The sequence below is a fragment of the Pristiophorus japonicus genome, chromosome 5 (assembly GCF_044704955.1).
Source record: "Pristiophorus japonicus isolate sPriJap1 chromosome 5, sPriJap1.hap1, whole genome shotgun sequence".
NCBI classification, from domain to species: Eukaryota; Metazoa; Chordata; class Chondrichthyes; family Pristiophoridae; genus Pristiophorus; species Pristiophorus japonicus.
Window position 1 is genome coordinate 261,323,217 of NC_091981.1, and position 17,065 is coordinate 261,340,281.

Below are 17,065 nucleotides of genomic sequence, written 5' to 3' on the forward strand. Positions count from 1 at the left end.
CATAGAAACATTTAAAATTCTGACGGGGTTAGACAGGTTAGATGCAGGAAGAATGTTCCCAATGTTGGGGAAGTCCAGAACCAGAGGTCACAGTCTAAGGATAAGGGGTAAGCCATTTAGGACCGAGATGCGGAGGAACTTCTTCACCCAGAGAGTGGTGAACCTGTGGAATTCTCTACCACAGAAAGTTGTTGAGGCCAATTCACTAAATATATTCAAAAAGGAGTTAGATGAGGTCCTAACTACTAGGGGGATCAAGGGGTATGGCGAGAAAGCAGGAATGGGGTACTGAAGTTGAATGTTCAGCCATGAACTCATTGAATGGCGGTGCAGGCTAGAAGGGCCGAATGGCCTACTCCTGCACCTATTTTCTATGTTTCTATGTAAATGAATCTACAAAATGAACAGCCTGCCATTCTGTCTAAAACATTCCTTTTATTTCATATTTATGACCAAACAACAGCCATTAAAAAGTAGTTGTTTTCATAGTGAAAGCGGTCTCAGTAAAAAAAAAATACAAGAACAGCATAAATTCAGTCAAACAAAGCAGTCACACAGCCAGACATCAAGCTGTTCAAACACATACATAATTAAATCGATTTTCAAAGTTACTATTTCAATTTTCTTACCAAAATATTACTTAGATTCATCTAAACATTTTTTTAAATTTGTATCACCAAGACTGTAAGCCAGGGACCATTACTAAGTTGAGCAAAGCCAATTAGTGAGGAAAGTCTGTTCTTAATGTTAGAGCAGAAACAACAAAGGGAACATAACTAGCAACTCAAACATGCTTGGTATTACAAAGTCAGAAATGAACAAAATAATTAAGATAAATCATTGCAACCTACTACCATGAAACGAAACAATTAATACAAGTTGTTGTCTGCGTATTATCCACGTCTTGCTCATTATATTCCAAACAAGGTAACCAGATATATTTCATGACAGTGACTTTGTTTTGAATAAAGGTCCCCGGGGGTTATCTGAGAGGAGGTGGCAGTAGTAGTGTTCATTACATCCAATAGTTTGGATCGCCAGAAAATGGAAAAGACAGATTATAAAAGGAATGTGCTGACTTATAAAGATACAATTAGACTTGTTTTAGCTTCAAAAGTACATTGTTACTCACGCTTGTGTCTGTTACAGGCTGTGGGGTGGGCAGTTGCACTATGTATCGCCAGATATGAGCCGTCTGATCTCCAGATGCTTCAAGTACAAATAGAAATAGTCTAAGAAACCAATCTACGCTTGTTTTTGTACATGGCATAATTTGTCATATCAAGCTAGCCACAAACAAATGTAACATTACCATTTCACATAATATATAAAGCTTTCACATTACTATGCTTATTAAATCTTTCAATTTCTCTGAATAACTTGCATACAATGCAGCATCTCCAGTTCCTCCAATTCAAAGTATTTAATACGGAAAAGGAAGTGCATACACTGAATAGCAGTTCAAAAGCAGTAAGCAATTTCTGATGATTTCTTCAAAGTTTTGAAGACAGCAAATTTTTAGACTGAGTAAAATCTTCATTTTTTTTTAAATACGTTGTAGCTACTAGCAAAATAATGCTCTAATTATAATTGGCTTTCAGAAGTAAAGGTTAAATATAGCACTGCATGCACTTACAAGGTCAATCATCAAGAGTGCCATTTGTTTCCAAAGTCTATCTTGGAAATTGAGAGTCATCAGTTCATATCGTCCCGATGACCACCTCTGCAGACTTTGCGCCACAATGCCATCATGTACGGTCAACTTGAAATAATTGACGATGTGGTTGGAATACTAGTATTTTATTTTGTTGGCTTATATTTTACAGAAAGCCCCAATTTAACATTTTAAAATTCTACACAGAGATGATGAATCAACAGCTCCCTCTTTTGGTTCCTTGCTCCAGTGCTAATTTACACTTATTCACAGTGAAAAGTCTAAATCCTTCTAAATCCGGTTCTTCTTCATTGTGCCATGTCACTTTCTTTTGGCATCATCGGCACAGCTGGATGAAAAATAGAGCTCCTTTACATGCCTCGTCTGCTCAGAACAGTAATATTAGCTGGATTTGAGCCAAGAGGCGAAACCCACTTTGCCAGCCAAGCTCCCAATGGTGCCTGACCTTCAGTCAGTCAGCAGCTCTCCTAATCTCAGCTGTGCTATTATGAAAACAAACATAACCACTGCAGCCCACCAGGGCAGCGAATCTTGATAAATTATTCACAGCTTTTGCTGTACAAATATTCAGTATTGTTGTCTCACAGGGGTTTCCTTAGTAAGACCAATTCTTTACCAATGAACCTAGTGTGCAAGCTGGTAAAGGTTTCATGTCTTTACTATTCACACAAAAAAGAGGAAAGTAGACGTGATAATGTACCAATGCAGGCCAACTAAAACTAAAATTGATCTCATCCAATACAGCTAACTTAGTTGAGAGTTAAGACTGTAATACTGTACTAATATTGCATTACTGAGATGTTTAATAACCTGCAGGTCTGTAGTGCAGTGTGCATATAGTTATCTATTTTTAGGAGTACCATATAATTTCATATTCTGCAACATTACAAACACAAATCTGCATACTGTACCTGTGAGAGCTACCTGTTCTGAAGGATGGAACTTGATTGAATTCACTGCAGGAAGAAAAAAGAAATAAAAGACAACCGATGTATCTAAAACTCCTAGTGTGCAGAAGTTAACATTTTATGTAAGGGGAACAGCCCACCTTTTGGGGGAATTATTCTCCCATTCCCATCCCTTATTGATGTCCCCACAGAATGCACCATATGTAACTGAGGACAAGTGGGCAAACAGTTTTCAGTCTTCCACCATTGTTCAAACTCAACTTCTTGGAAATATGTGAAAGCGGCTCATAAAGGACTCTCCTGTTGATTTTCCTATTTCTCCGTGGGGATGTGCTTAATCACCTCCTAACAGCTAAGGTCAGGAGCTCAATACGAGGGACCATCAGCATATAAGTCAGACCCATCATACCACAGCCCAGCTGTCCAAATATTGGTTTTATGAACCATGCATCCAATTTCCAACCTTGAACTTTAGCACTTAATTAACAAGAGCTATTTTAATTTAACCGAGTTTTTTGTGTTGGTGAAATACCACTATTTCCATCTCAAATCATTTGAAAGATTTTGGTGACGACATTGGTCTTGAATGATAGCACAAAATGGGCGATAGTGAATCGGCTGCCCGTTTTACACCGCAGCTGATTTTCTTTTCTGTTGAAGTCAATTGAAAATAAAAATCATGCAGGGAGTAAATCGGGCTGCAGATTCACTACCATCGTTTTGCGCTACCATCCAAGACCAATTTCACCCCCGTTTTCTTAAGTTTTAAGCTCAAAAGCATTAAGTTCAAAGTATCACATACTTGTTTTTAAACTCACATATGAAACTGCTATATCTACACATACAGACCATTAATCCAAATTACTCTAAATGATTTCATTATATTTAACATAAAGACGATCTCACCTGACCCTGCATGACCCACGTATTTCAAGAGGCACTTTCCTGTCTCAATGCTCCACAACATGGCACTGTGATCTTTAAAGAAAAGCAGCAGACATAGAGGAGAGTTAATTGGGAACATAAGCAATGTTTCCTCCTGTATAATGGCCATTTACTCAGTATATGCACACCGAAGCAATTCTTTGGTTCTTAAAGACGAGCTAAAAATGATTACAGTACTAACATCAATGTGAAGACAGAGATTACATTTATCGACTAATATACACATAAAAGGTAAGGATTTCAAACATAGGCAAATCAACAAAATCCGATATATAGTGTATGAAGCAATTGACAAAGTGATAGAATAAAACAAGATGAGTTTGAGAACACAAAGGCAGTAACACATCAAGACAGAGGTGTTTATGAATACACAATCATGTACAATATCAAAAGGACTGACTTTAAAAAAAAAGAGAACGTTCTTCATTATTCACATCAGAATGAAATGATGAATAATTGTTCATCCCCCAAATTAAAAAGACCTCTAAAGTTTGAACCTGTCTTAATAGAAACATAGAAAATAGGTGCAGGAGTAGGCCATTCGGCCCTTCAAGCCTGCACCGCCATTCAATGTGTTCATGGCTGATCATTCCTTCAGTACCCCTTTCCTGCTTTCTCTCTATGCCCCTTGATCCCCTTAGCCGTAAGGGCCATATCTAACTCCCTCTTGAATATATCCAATGAACTGGCATCAACAACTCTGCGGCAGGGAATTCCACAGGTTAACAACTCTCTGAGTGAAGAAGTTTCTCCTCATCTCAGTCCTAAATGGCTTACCCCTTATCCTTAGACTATGTCCCCTGGATCTGGACTTCCCCAACATCGGGAACATTCTTCCTGCATCGAACCTGTCCAGTCCCATCAGAATTTTATATGTTTCTATGTGATCCCCTCTTATCCTTCTAAACTCCAGTGGATACAAGCCCAGTCGATCCAGTCTCTCCTCATATGTCAGTCCTGCCATCCCGGGAATCAGTCTGGTGAACCTTCGCTGCACTCCCTCAATAGCAAGAATGTCCTTCCTCAGATTAGACGACCAAAATTGAACACAATGGGCCCAAGTTTCCACATGATTTGCGCCTTATTTTTAGGAGCAACTGGTGGAGAACGGACTATCTTAGAAATCGCAATTCTCCACATTTTTTTTCCTGCAGTTCTCGTCAGGTAGAACAGTTCTACTTTGGAACAGAATTTTTTCTTCAAAAGGGGGCGTGTCCAGCCACTGACGCCTGATTTCAAAGTTTCCACAGTGAAAACGTACTCCAAACTAACTTAGAATGGAGCAAGTGAAGATTTTTGTAGAACTGAAAAAACCTGCTCTACACATTAAAAAATCAGGCGCAGGTTACAAATTAGGCGTCCAGAACGAGGAGGGGGGGGAAGAGAAGTCATTAAATTCTACAATAAATCCTTATTTATACTTCTACAAATATTATACAAATAAATCCAACCTGAATAAACATTTATAAGCAAAGAAAAGATTAAATAAACCATCTTCCTACCTGTGTGAAAGTGCTTCAGTCAGCTCAGCGATGTGGCGTCGTTCCTGCGAACAGGAGGGAGGGAGGGAGGGGCAGGCAGGCAGTAACCAGGCAGCAAGCAGCCTTCCACTTGAGGTGGAAGCCTTAGTCAGTTCAGCGTCGTTCCCGCGAACAGGAGTGAGGGAGGGGCTGTAAGCAGGAAGCCTCAGTGCTGATGGCAATGTGCTTTTATTAAAAAATGTTCAAAAATTAAACAGCTACAAAGAACTACAAAAATGGCCGAGTGCCAGTGTTTCCTTCACACTGCGCGTGCGCGAACGCTGCAACGCACACCGTTGCCGGCAGGAAAAAAACTAATTTAAATAGTACCCGCCCCTCCCACTTACAAAATCTGCGCAAGTGTAGGCTCCGCCCCCCTGGGCGCCGCGCCAAACAGACAAGGAGCTTCAGAACGCTCCAGAATCGCACGTTTTTATTCCGGCGCCCGTTTTTTATCGTGTGGAAACTTGGGCCCATAATTCAAGGTGAGGCCTCAAAGCCCTGGACAACAGCAGTAAGACCGATCAGCTCCTATGCTCAAATCCCCTAGCTATGAAGGCCAACATACCATTTGCCTTCTTTACCGCCTGCTGTACCTGCATGCCCACTTTCAGTAACTGATGAACCATGATACCCAGGTCTCGTTGCATCTCCCCTTTTCCTAATCTACCGCCATTCAGATAATATTCTGCCTTCGTGTTTTTGCCCCCAAAATGGATAACCTCACATTTATCCACATTATACTGCATCTGCCATGCATTTGCCCACTCACTTAACCTGTCCAAGTCACCCTGCAGCCTCTTAGCATCCTCCTCACAGCTCACACCGCCACCCAGTTTAGTGTCATCCGCAAACTTGGAAATATTACACTCAATTCCTTCATCTAAATCGTTAATGCATATTGTAAATAGCTGGGGTCCCAGCACTGAGCCCTGCGACACTCCACTAGTCACTGCCTGCCATTCTGAAAAGGACCTGTTTATCCCGACTCTCTGCTTCCTGTCTACCAACCAGTTCTCTATCCACGTCAGTACCATGCGCTTTGATTTTGCATACCAATCTCTTGTGCAGGACCTTGTCAAAGCCTTTTGAAGGTCCAAATACACCACATCCACTGGTTCTCCCTCGTCCACTCTGCTAGTTACATCCTCAAAAAATTCCAGAAGATTCATCAAGCATGATTTCCCTTTCATAAATCCATGGTGACTTGGTCCGATCCTGTCACTGCTTTCCAAATGCACTGCTATTTCATCCTTAATGATTGATTCCAACATTTTCCCCACTACTGATGTCAGGCTAACCGGTCTATAATTATCCGTTTTCTCTCTCCCTCCTTTTTTAAAAAGTGGTGTTACATTAGCTACCCTCCAGTCCATAGGAACTGATCCAGAGTCGATAGACTGTTGGAAAATGATCACCAATGCATCTACTATTTTTATGGCCACTTCCTTAAGTACTCTGGGATGCAGACTATCAGGTCCCGGGGATTTATCGGCCTTCAATCCCATCAATTTCCCAAACACAATTTCCCGCCTAATAAGGATATCCTTCAGTTCCTCCTTCTCACGAGACCCACTGCCCCCTAGTACATTCGGAAGGTTATTTGTGTCTTCCTTCGTGAAGACAGAACCGAAGTATTGGTACAACTGGTTCAATCTGCCATTTCTTTATTCCCCATTATAAATTCACCTGAATCCGACTGCAAGGGACCCATGTTTGTCTTCACTAATCTTTTTCTCTTCACATATTTATAGAAGCTTTTGCAGTCAGTTTTTATGTTCCCTGCTAGCTTCTCTCGTACTCTATTTTCCCCCTCTTAATTAAACCCTTAGTCCTCCTCTATTGAATTCTAAATTTCTCCCAGTCCTCAGGTTTGTTGCTTTTTCTGGCCAATTTATATGCCTCTTCCTTGGCTTTAACACTATCCTTAATTTCCCTTGTTAGCCACGGTTGAGCCACCTTCCCCGTTTTATTTTTACTCCAGACAGGGATGTACAATTGCTGAAGTTCATTCATGTGATCTTTAAATGTTTGCCATTGCTTATCCACCGTCAATCCTTTAAGTATCCTTTGCCAGTCTATTCTAGCCAATTCACGCCTCATACCATCGAAGTTATCTTTCCTTAAGTTCAGGACCCTAGTTTCCGAATTAACTTCGTCACTCTCCATCTTAATAAGGAATTCTGCCATATTATGGTCACTCTTCCCCAAGGGGCATCGCACATCAAGATTCCTAATTAGTCCCTTCTCATTACACATCACCCAGTCTAGGATGGCCAGTTCTCTGGTTGGTCTACAAAACCATCCCGAATACACTCCAGGAAATCCTCCTCCACTGCATTGCTACCAGTTAGGTTAGTCCAATCAATATGTAGATTAAAGTCGCCCATGATTACTGCTGTACCTTTATTGCACACCTCCCTTATTTCTTGTTTGATGCTGTCCCCAACCTCACTACTACTATTTGGTGGCCTGTACACAACTCCAACTAGCATTTTCTGCCCTTTGGTATTCCGTAGCTCCACCCATATCGATTCCACATCATCCATGCTAATGTCCTTCCTTACTATTGCACTAATTTCATCTTTAACCAGCAACGTCACCCCGCCTCCTTTTCCTTTCTGTCTATCCTTCCTAAATGCTGAATACCCTTGGACGTTGAGTTCCCAGCCTTGGTCATCCTGGAGCCATGTCTCCGTGATGCCAATCACATCGTATCCGTTAACTGCTATCTGCGCAGTTAATTCATGCACCTTATTCCGAATACTCCTCGCATTGAGGCACAGAGCCTTCAGGCTTGTCTTTTTAACACACTTTGCTCCTTTAGAATTTTGCTGTAATGTGGCCCTTTTTGTTTTTTGCCTTGGGTTTCTCTGCCCTCCACTTTTACTATTCTCCTTTCTATCTTTTGATTCTGACTCCATTTTATTTCCCTCTGTCTCCCTGCATAGGGTCTCATCCCCCTGGCTTATCAGTTTAACTCCTCCCCAACAGCACTAGCAAACACTCCCTCTAAGATATTCCGGTCCTGCCCAGGTGCACAACATGACTGTGATCTTCATAGAAAAACAGCAGACTTAAACAAGAGTTAATTGGGAACATAACCAATGTTTCCTCCTGTATTATGGCTCAGATCGTTCCAACCATTTATAAAATAATTTGCTGCGTACCTAAGTGAAAAAATGAGACAGGTTCGCCGTTACAGCTGTGTTCTGGAAAGAGTCTGATTTTAACTCAAAAGAAAATGGGGGCATTTCAACCTCCAAAAATGGGTAGGTTGGGGTCGAATGGGAGGTTGAAGAGTGAAAAACGGAATCCCAATCCCAACCTGCCCACTTCCAGTTTTAACAGAGATGGTACGAGGCGGTCAGCCAATCTGCTCCCAGGAGGCAGGCCGTCTATTTAAACGCTATTATGAGACTCCATGTCACATGGTGATCCACCATTACAAATTTAACTCTGGCTGGTTGGGTTTCCCAGGCTTTCGGGAACGCAGCAGCTAAAGGCAGGAGAGGACTGCTGGATCCAAGAAGTGCGTGCCTTTCCACTTACCTGCTGGTTCTAGCATCCCTGCCTCTGCCCCGTAGCACCTCCCCTCCCCCACCCAGTGATCAATTCCCCCCCCCCGGACTCTTCTGATCTGTCCCCCCAACCTCAAGGCCTCCGACCACCTCCCCCCACCCCGAGGCCTCTGATCTGCCCCACGACATCGCCCCTCCGAACCCTCTCCCCCACGGGACCGAAGATCACCAATCCCCCCTCTGGCTATCGATCCTTGCCCTATGATCCACCCCTGGCCTCCCGATTTCCTCGCTCCTTCCCCGATCACACTCCTCTGGAACCAAGTGGGAGGAACACTGGCCCCCAGTGATTGAACCATCCCTGCAAACTTGCTGGTGAATAAACACAGCCTGGAGTACTATGCAGCTGCCAGTTTCGGGTATCAGATTACCAAGACTGCAAAAGTGGGCCGACTTGATTTCCTTTGTCAGGCATGTCCTTTTTGAGCCACTCTGAAGTCTCCATGCAAATAGGCTCATACTGCAATGTGTGGTCAGATGCGAATTCAATATAATAGTCTCTCTTGACCCTGAAAATGCCCTCGGGTCCACGGTGTTGCACTTGACCAAGCAACAGCACCCCATTGTAGATGATTAAATCCCACTGATTCTGCTTCATTTCAATAATGGTCCAGCTGATCTTGAGCACACTGGATCTTTACCTACCTTTGCAGCAGCCCCTTAGTGCTCATGCATCATTTTATGAACCCTCCATTTGGCCAAATAAGTCGTCTTCTCTTTTTCAGTTACCCGAATAGAGTGCTGCTCAATGGATGAATGGCTAACAGGCTCTACCTTCAGTTTATTTATATTTCAGCTGCTGAAGCAGGGAAATCATTGGCCATATCATTTGCCATTTAATTTGCTCTACTGATGATCAGAGTGCCCCTTCCAGACTTCATGGTCACCAATATCCCTTTGTGATAGAGCACCTTGGCCCAATAGCTCAAAGCATAAAGGCAAACAGTCACTCTGATTTGGCACCTCCTTCTGATTTGAGGCCAGCATCTTGCCCAATAAAACTAAAAGCTGCCATGGCGATGCAAAAGGTCAGTGATTTCCCAGTGATGCTGAACAATACGGTCGGAAAGAGAAGAGTATGCCAAGCTATTCACAATTACATAATCGATTGCTGTGGCACTCTGGATCCCATGCTGTTGGCACATAGCTTGCGAATCTCAAAAAACAAGCAACACAGCCGAAGGGATTTTCACCACCTCTGAAGTTCCAGGCCTGAGATATTCCAGTCAAATTGGGCCAGTGACCAAGACATACTTGCTGTGGAAGTTTGCGACTTCTCAGCTAAATCTGTCTGGATAAAGATTTAAGGAGTCTAGGTTTTAGCTCATGTGATCTCTGTGCATACCACAGAAGCTGCACTGAATGCTCAAAATTGTAAGTATATTGGATGGACTGCAGTGAATAATCAGGAAACAGTTCTTCAGAACGATCCAAGATAGTTTGGGGAATAGGGATCAAAAGATTCAGACTGGGTCACGAGAGGGGCACCTCTGGTCCATGCTGATGGTCAACATGCAGCAGTGGGTGCTATATAAATTCAGTTGCACTTGCAAGCCTGGAAGTTTGCTGTGGGGAGAGGGGTGGGGCAGGGGAGAAGATAGGTTGCATCTACAACATAGCTATATGATTCAAAGCTTACAAAAACACTTGTGCAAAAAAAATTGTTCCAACAGATTCAGAGCTGTTAAACTAAGAACTGAATAATTTACTAAAGTTTCAGGTGACTGAATATGGAGCCTGGGAACCTACTGTGGGAACCTTCCACTGTACAATGCCAGACAGATCACACAAATCCATTCATGAATATATAATATACATCTTCGAAAAATACTTTTTCTCATTTCAATAAATTTCATATTTAGCTTACTTGATGACAATGTGAACACCCACACTTCGGGCCCAAATTTGCCCAGGAGATGCTCTGTTTTTTTTGGAGCAACTTGATTTTTCTGGACTATCTTAAAAATCCCCATTCTGCACATTTAATTTGCTCCAGTGTAAGTGAGTTAGTTAGGATTTTTTTTTTAAAAAGTTATGGTTTTTTTTCCAAAAGGGGGCGTTACCAGCCACCGACGCCTGTTTTGGCCATTTAAGCCAGTTTGGACTGCTAATAGCTGCTCCAAACTAACTTAGGCCAACGTACGTGGCCACTTGTGACCGCACAGGAAACCCTTGCGGAGAGTTCAAAATCAGTGCAGGTAGCCAGAGGTTGGGGGGTGGGGTTGGGGAGGGAAGCACAGAGGACCTTGCAAAGCACTAAACACCTTCATAACAACATTCAAGAAGCATCAATAATGAATAATAAATAAATAAAACTTAAAACTTAAGTCCTACCTCGGCCCGGGAAGTCAGCGGGAGAACATACCAACTGAAGCAAGCCCTTCGGCCAGGGCTAGGGGCGGTGGGTGGGAAGCTTGGACGGGAGAGCAGCGAACTGGCCACATACGCAGGCAGCAGCAAGCTAGGCTCGCAGAAGGAGGCTGCAGGAGGGAACTTAAAGGGGGGCTGGGAACACACAGGCTGCAGGAGGAAACTTAAAGGGAGGCTGGCAGCTCACAGCACTCCTTCAGGCACCAAAAATCAATGAGAAGGCTTTCCCTTTAAAAATGGCCGATTGCCAATGTTAATCCCCCATTGCGCATGCGCGAATATTCCAATGCACATGCGCAATGCTGCCGGCACTGTTACAGACGCTGTGCCCTAGCCCCACCCCGCTGCCAACTCTCTTTCAGCAGTATGGCACTAGCTCTGCCCCCCACTGCGCTTGCCACGCCACGCCAAGGCCTAGGACGGTCCACGGAGCGGGGAGAATACGGAGCTACATTGTCGGTGCCGTTTTGGGAGCAGAAACTCGGCGCACCTCAGGTAAATGTGCCGAAAAAACCGGAGGGCCAAATTTGGGTCCTTAATGAGGAACTGAGAAATACAAAGATGATTTCATGATTGAGGAATTTATAGGTAAATGAGAAAGCTCGTCTTCATAAGTTAAATAAAATCTGCATTCCACAGCGCCTCACTGAGCATTTGTTAATCCAACAAGCAATTTTACTTAATTAATAAAATGTTAAATAAGACATGCAAATGGATGATACAATGCACATCTGTTGCAACAAAATGAATATAAACTGATCTCATTGCCAAAATAATCACCACAAAAAAGTTGGAAAGCAGAGTTTTAAATAAAGCAACATTTTACCAGCTGATGCTGTGCCCAGCACCACAGGCTGTAAGCGTGTAACACTGACATCCCAAATCCCATCCCGATGGCCTATGTATTCTTTCACCAGCTGACAGACCGCTCGAGAAGTTGTTGTCTTGAAACTTGACACAATCTTAAAAAAAAAATACAAAGCAGGACATTAATCTGCAGCACAGATATATGCAAATAATTTTTTTTAGATGTAAAAAGAGCCACAAAATTGATCCCCATCTCAGGGTCGAATCAAATGTTATTCAAAAAGTACCGCTTGCCAGGTTAGTAGCTCCACATTGTTTCTTGCAGAAAGTTTCCACGCCGCTTGATAAATGGTTTCAGACAGATTTATCCTGCCATATATTCTGTTTTGCAAAATACCTTTGTCAGAGGCTGGAGTGTGATAAAGAGTTACATTAGGGGAGTAAAATTTTCTAACAACTTCTGACATGCTCAAGACATACTCTCACCCTGCAGCTGCACATGAAATTAATCAATTCAACAGCCACAGCTATAAAAAGGCCATCAGGGAAAAATGCCAAAGGGTACATGTGGCCTTTCAGAGGTGTTTGGTGAGGTTATTGAGAATAACTCTTCACCATGCATACATAGAAACTGTATGTGAATACCTCTACACTGCTGCTTTTCAAGTTCTGTATTATATGCTGTACAAATATATGCATTCAGTCAAAGAGTTACAAAAATACAGTCACAATTTTGCAGCAGGTGGTCAACATGGAGCTGACTATTGAATTGAATACGAGGTGTAGGCAAGATAGTAATAAAATATTAACACCTCATAAGCCATGGTAAAATCTGAATGACTTCGCTATTTTTTGACAGTTAAAGTTCTGACTTCCTCCAATACTTTACTTAGCTGAAATTCTGAAGGCTCTGGAGGTCATTTTCACCTAACCCATCTGGCAGGATTGGATTAGCAGCCTGTTTTACAAACCACTCAATTTTACTATCCATTCAGCTCAAGTTTGTTCTTGTTACAATGCAGTTATTATGCTATGTATTAACACTCTTTTTTGGGAAGATACTTGCTTTTCTTTACTGTAGTTTTATTTGAATAATTTGCTTTGCAATAGTTCTATTTTATTGTATGTGATGTTTACCAACATTTGTCAGCATTTTAAATGATTAGAATTTCTGATGTGACAGTTGTTGGAAAGTGCAATAAAATATTGATGATATGAGAGTCCATTTTATAATTGATGGTGTTGGTAAAAGGAAACACTTCCCCCATTCACTGCTCCTCTCTGATCCAATAATTTATGCAGCTGTTCAGAATACAATGTGGATAAAGTCATGCAATTATTGCATTCAATGACAATTTTGACCAAAAAGACTTCAAGAAGAACTCCAAGCATTCCCTTATCAGAATTCAACAAAATATCTTACAAATGCAGTAGTTTATGGGTTTAGTGTTAGAAAAGGAAATGATTGGTAATTAGTGCAGGGAAATGGAACTTCACCTGTTCAATTATTACCTCTGAAGTGATCAACAAACCATTCCGAAGATCTGTATACAAATTAGCAAATTGCAATTAGCTGAAAAACACAACCCATAATCAGTACAGGTACAACATCTCAAATCCGGCTGTTCGAAAATTGGAATTGTCCGAAAACCATTTTTGAGAAAATCCCATTTGATATTCAGTAAAATAAAATCCGGAGTTATTGTCCAAAAACCAGCAAGCCGAACTAGTTATCAGTTTTGCCGCTATGTTTTAAATGGAGTACGATCGGTTCAAGCCTTGCCAAATGACCCTCGACCCGGCCTGACCCACGCCACCATTAGTACTTTGTTTGTCTTGGTACGTACGCTCTTTATTTTATCTGAAATCTGGAAAAATCCAAAAACCGGCACGGTCACGGTCCCGAGGTTTTCGGATTTGAGATATTATACCTGTATTCAAATGTTGTTTGATGCTATGTGTCATTTTTTGGTAGCATACTGACTGGCTCCATTTTACAATATCCAAAAAACTCCTCAGATCCTGATTTTTGTTGGCTCCTTTGTGTAAACCATTAAGCTAAACCCTTGAAGATAATAATTACTCTGGATGAATAAATTAAAATGGATTTGGGTACTGTAAAAGTATATTGTATTCAGGGATCTCTCAAAAATGTATTATGGACCTAGTGTATACATTCATAGAAAGAAGAAACTTGCATTTATGTCGTGCATTACAGAACTTCAGGACGTCCCAAAGCACATCACTGCCAAAAAAAGTACGTTTGAATTGTAGTCACTGTTGTAATGTCAGGAAATACAGCAGCCAATTTGAGCGCAAGGTTGAATAAACAACAATGGGATAAATTATCTAAAATGTTTTTGTTCTTTTTTTAAAAAGTGATGTTGCTGGAGGAATAAATATTGGATAGTACACCTGTGAGAACTCCCCTGCTCTTTTTCAAATAGTGCCATGGAATGTTTTACACCCAGTTGAGGGGGCAGTTTAACATCTCATCTGAAAGTCGGCACTCCGACAATGCAGCTACGTCTGCTACCACTGAGCCAAGAGCCGACAGTGGATGGGTAATGGCAGACATTTGGAGACCGCATGGATGAACTACAACAATTGTACATCCCTGTCTGATGTAAAAATAAAAAAGGGAAGGTGGCTCAACTGTGGTTATCAAGGCAAATCAGGGATGGTATTAAAGCCAAGGAAGTGGCATATAAATTGGCCAGAAATAGCAGCGAACCCGGGGACTGGGAGAAAATTAGAACTCAGCAGAGGAGGACAAAGGGTTTGATTAGGGCAGGGAAAATAGAGTACGAGAGGAAGCTTGCAGGGAACATTAAGACGGACTGCAAAAACTTCTATAGATATGTAAAGAGAAAAAGGTTAGTAAAGACAAACGTAGGTCCCCTGCAGTCAGAATCAGGGGAAGTCATAACAGGGAACAAAGAAATGGCAGACCAATTGAACAAGTACTTTGGTTCGGTATTCACTAAGGAGGACACAAACAACCTTCCGGATATAAAAGGGGTCAGGGGGTCGAGTAAGAAGAAGGAACTGAGGGAAATCCTAATTAGTCGGGAAATTGTGTTGGGGAAATTGATGGAATTGAAGGCCGATAAATCCCCAGGGCCTGATAGTCTGCATCCCAGAGTACTTAAGGAGGTGGCCTTGGAAATAGCTGATGCATTGACGGTCATTTTCCAACATTCCAGGGAGTGTGGATCAGTTCCTATGGAGTGGAGGGTAGCCAATGTAACCCCACTTTTTAAAAAAAAGGAGGGAGAGAGAAAACAGGGAATTATAGACCGGTCAGCCTGACATCAGCAGTGGGTAAAATGATGGAATCAATTATTAAGGATGTCATAGCAGCGCAGTTGGAAAGAGGTGACATGATAGGTCCAAGTCAGCATGGATTTTTGAAAGGGAAATCATAGAAACATAGAAAATAGATGCAGGAGTAGGCCATTCGGCCCTTCTAGCCTGCACCGCCATTCAATGAGTTCATGGCTGAACATGCAACTTCAGTACCCCATTCCTGCTTTCTCACCATGCTTGACAAATCTTCTGGAATTTTTTTGAGGATGTTTCCAGTAGAGTGGTCAAGGGAGAACCAGTTGATGTGGTGTATTTGGACTTTCAGAAGGCTTTCGACAAGGGATTAATGTGCAAAATTAAAGCACATGGGATTGGGGGTAGTGTGCTGACATGGATTGAGAACTGGTTGTCAGACAGGAAGCAAAGAGTAGGAGTAAATGGGTACTTTTCAGAATGGCAGGCAGTGACTAGTGGGGTACCACAAGATTCTGTGCTGGGGATCCAAATGTTTACATTGTACATTAATGATTTAGACGAGTGGATTAAATGTAGTATCTTCAAATTTGCAGATGACACTAAGTTGGGTGGTAGTGTGAGCTGCGAGGAGGTTACTATGAGGCTGCAGAGTGACTTGGATAGGTTAGGTGAGTGGGCAAATGCATGGTAGATGAAGTATAATGTGGATAAATGTGAGGTTATCCACTTTGGTGGTAAAAACAGAGAGACAGACTATTATCTGAATGGTGACAGATTAGGAAAAGGGGAGGTGCAACGAGACCTGGGTGTCATGGTACATCAGTCATTGAAGGTTGGCATGTAGGTCCAGCAGGCGGTTAAGAAAGCAAATGGCATGTTGGCCTTCATAGCGAGGGAATTGGAGTACAGGGGCAGGGAGGTGTTACTACAGTTGTACAGGGCCTTGGTGAGGCCACACCTGGAGTATTGTGTTCAGTTTTGGTCTCCTAACTTGAGGAAGGACATTCTTGCTATTGAGAGAGTGCAGCGAAGGTTCACCAGACTGATTCCCGGGATGGCGGGACTGACATATCAAGAAAGACTGGATCAACTGAGCTTGTATTCACTGGAGTTCAGAAGAATGAGAGGGGATCTCATAGAAACATTTAAAATTCTGACGGGTTTAGACAGGTTAGATGCAAGAAGAACGTTCCCAATGTTGGTGAAGTCCAGAACCAGGGGTCACAGTCTAAGGATAAGAGGTAAGCCATTTAGGACCGAGATGAGGAGAAACTTCTTCACCCAGAGAGTGGTGAACCTGTGGAATTCTCTACCACAGAAAGTTGTTGTGGCCAATTCACTAAATATATTCAAAAAGGAGTTAGATGTAGTCCTTACTACGAGGATCAAGGGGTATGGCGAGAAAGCAGGAATGGGGTACTGAAGTTGCATGTTCAGCCATGAACTCATTGAATGACGGTGCAGGCTCGAAAGGGCCGAATGGCCTACTCCTGCACCTATTTTCTATGATCTTCAGATTCATAAAATAAGAGCAGCAGCACAGGTCACAGGAAACATTAATCTGGATAATCGTGCAGTCAACTACTAGGAGCGTCAACCTCACAGCAGCAATTTACTTCGAATTTACAGCACAGAAACAGGCCATTTGGCCAAACTGGTCTATGCTGTTAATGCTCCACAGGAGCCTCCTCCCGCACTTCATCTAACCCTATCAATATGTCCTTCTATTCCTTTCTCCCTCATGTACTTATCTAGCATCCCTTTAAATGTAGCTATGCTATTTACCTCAACTACTCCATGTGGCAACAAGTTCCATATTTTAACCACTGAGTTTCGCAAGCAATGATGCCTACTTTTGTTAATATTCATGTTTTGCATGTGCCTCATTTATCACATTCAATAAAACCACACAATTACAGAAAAAGCTAGTCAGGTAAAGAAAACAAAAACTGCATCATTCAAAAACTGGAAGAA

At 42.2% G+C, this 17,065-nt stretch overlaps 1 protein-coding gene across 7 annotated transcripts in view; it reads right to left on the reverse strand.

Moving 5' to 3' along the window:
- Positions 1-17,065, reverse strand: part of wdr37 (WD repeat domain 37) — a 156,408-nt gene that overhangs the window by 82,565 nt on the left and 56,778 nt on the right. For all 7 annotated transcript variants that reach the window (XM_070881576.1, XM_070881578.1, XM_070881574.1 and 4 more), the window contains 4 exons: positions 11,826-11,961; positions 3,490-3,561; positions 2,587-2,631; positions 1,133-1,209 (listed from right to left, as the gene is read on the reverse strand). In XM_070881576.1, coding sequence (XP_070737677.1) covers positions 1,133-1,209; positions 2,587-2,631; positions 3,490-3,561; positions 11,826-11,961 — 330 coding nt within the window. The remainder of the gene's footprint in view (positions 1-1,132; positions 1,210-2,586; positions 2,632-3,489; positions 3,562-11,825; positions 11,962-17,065) is intronic.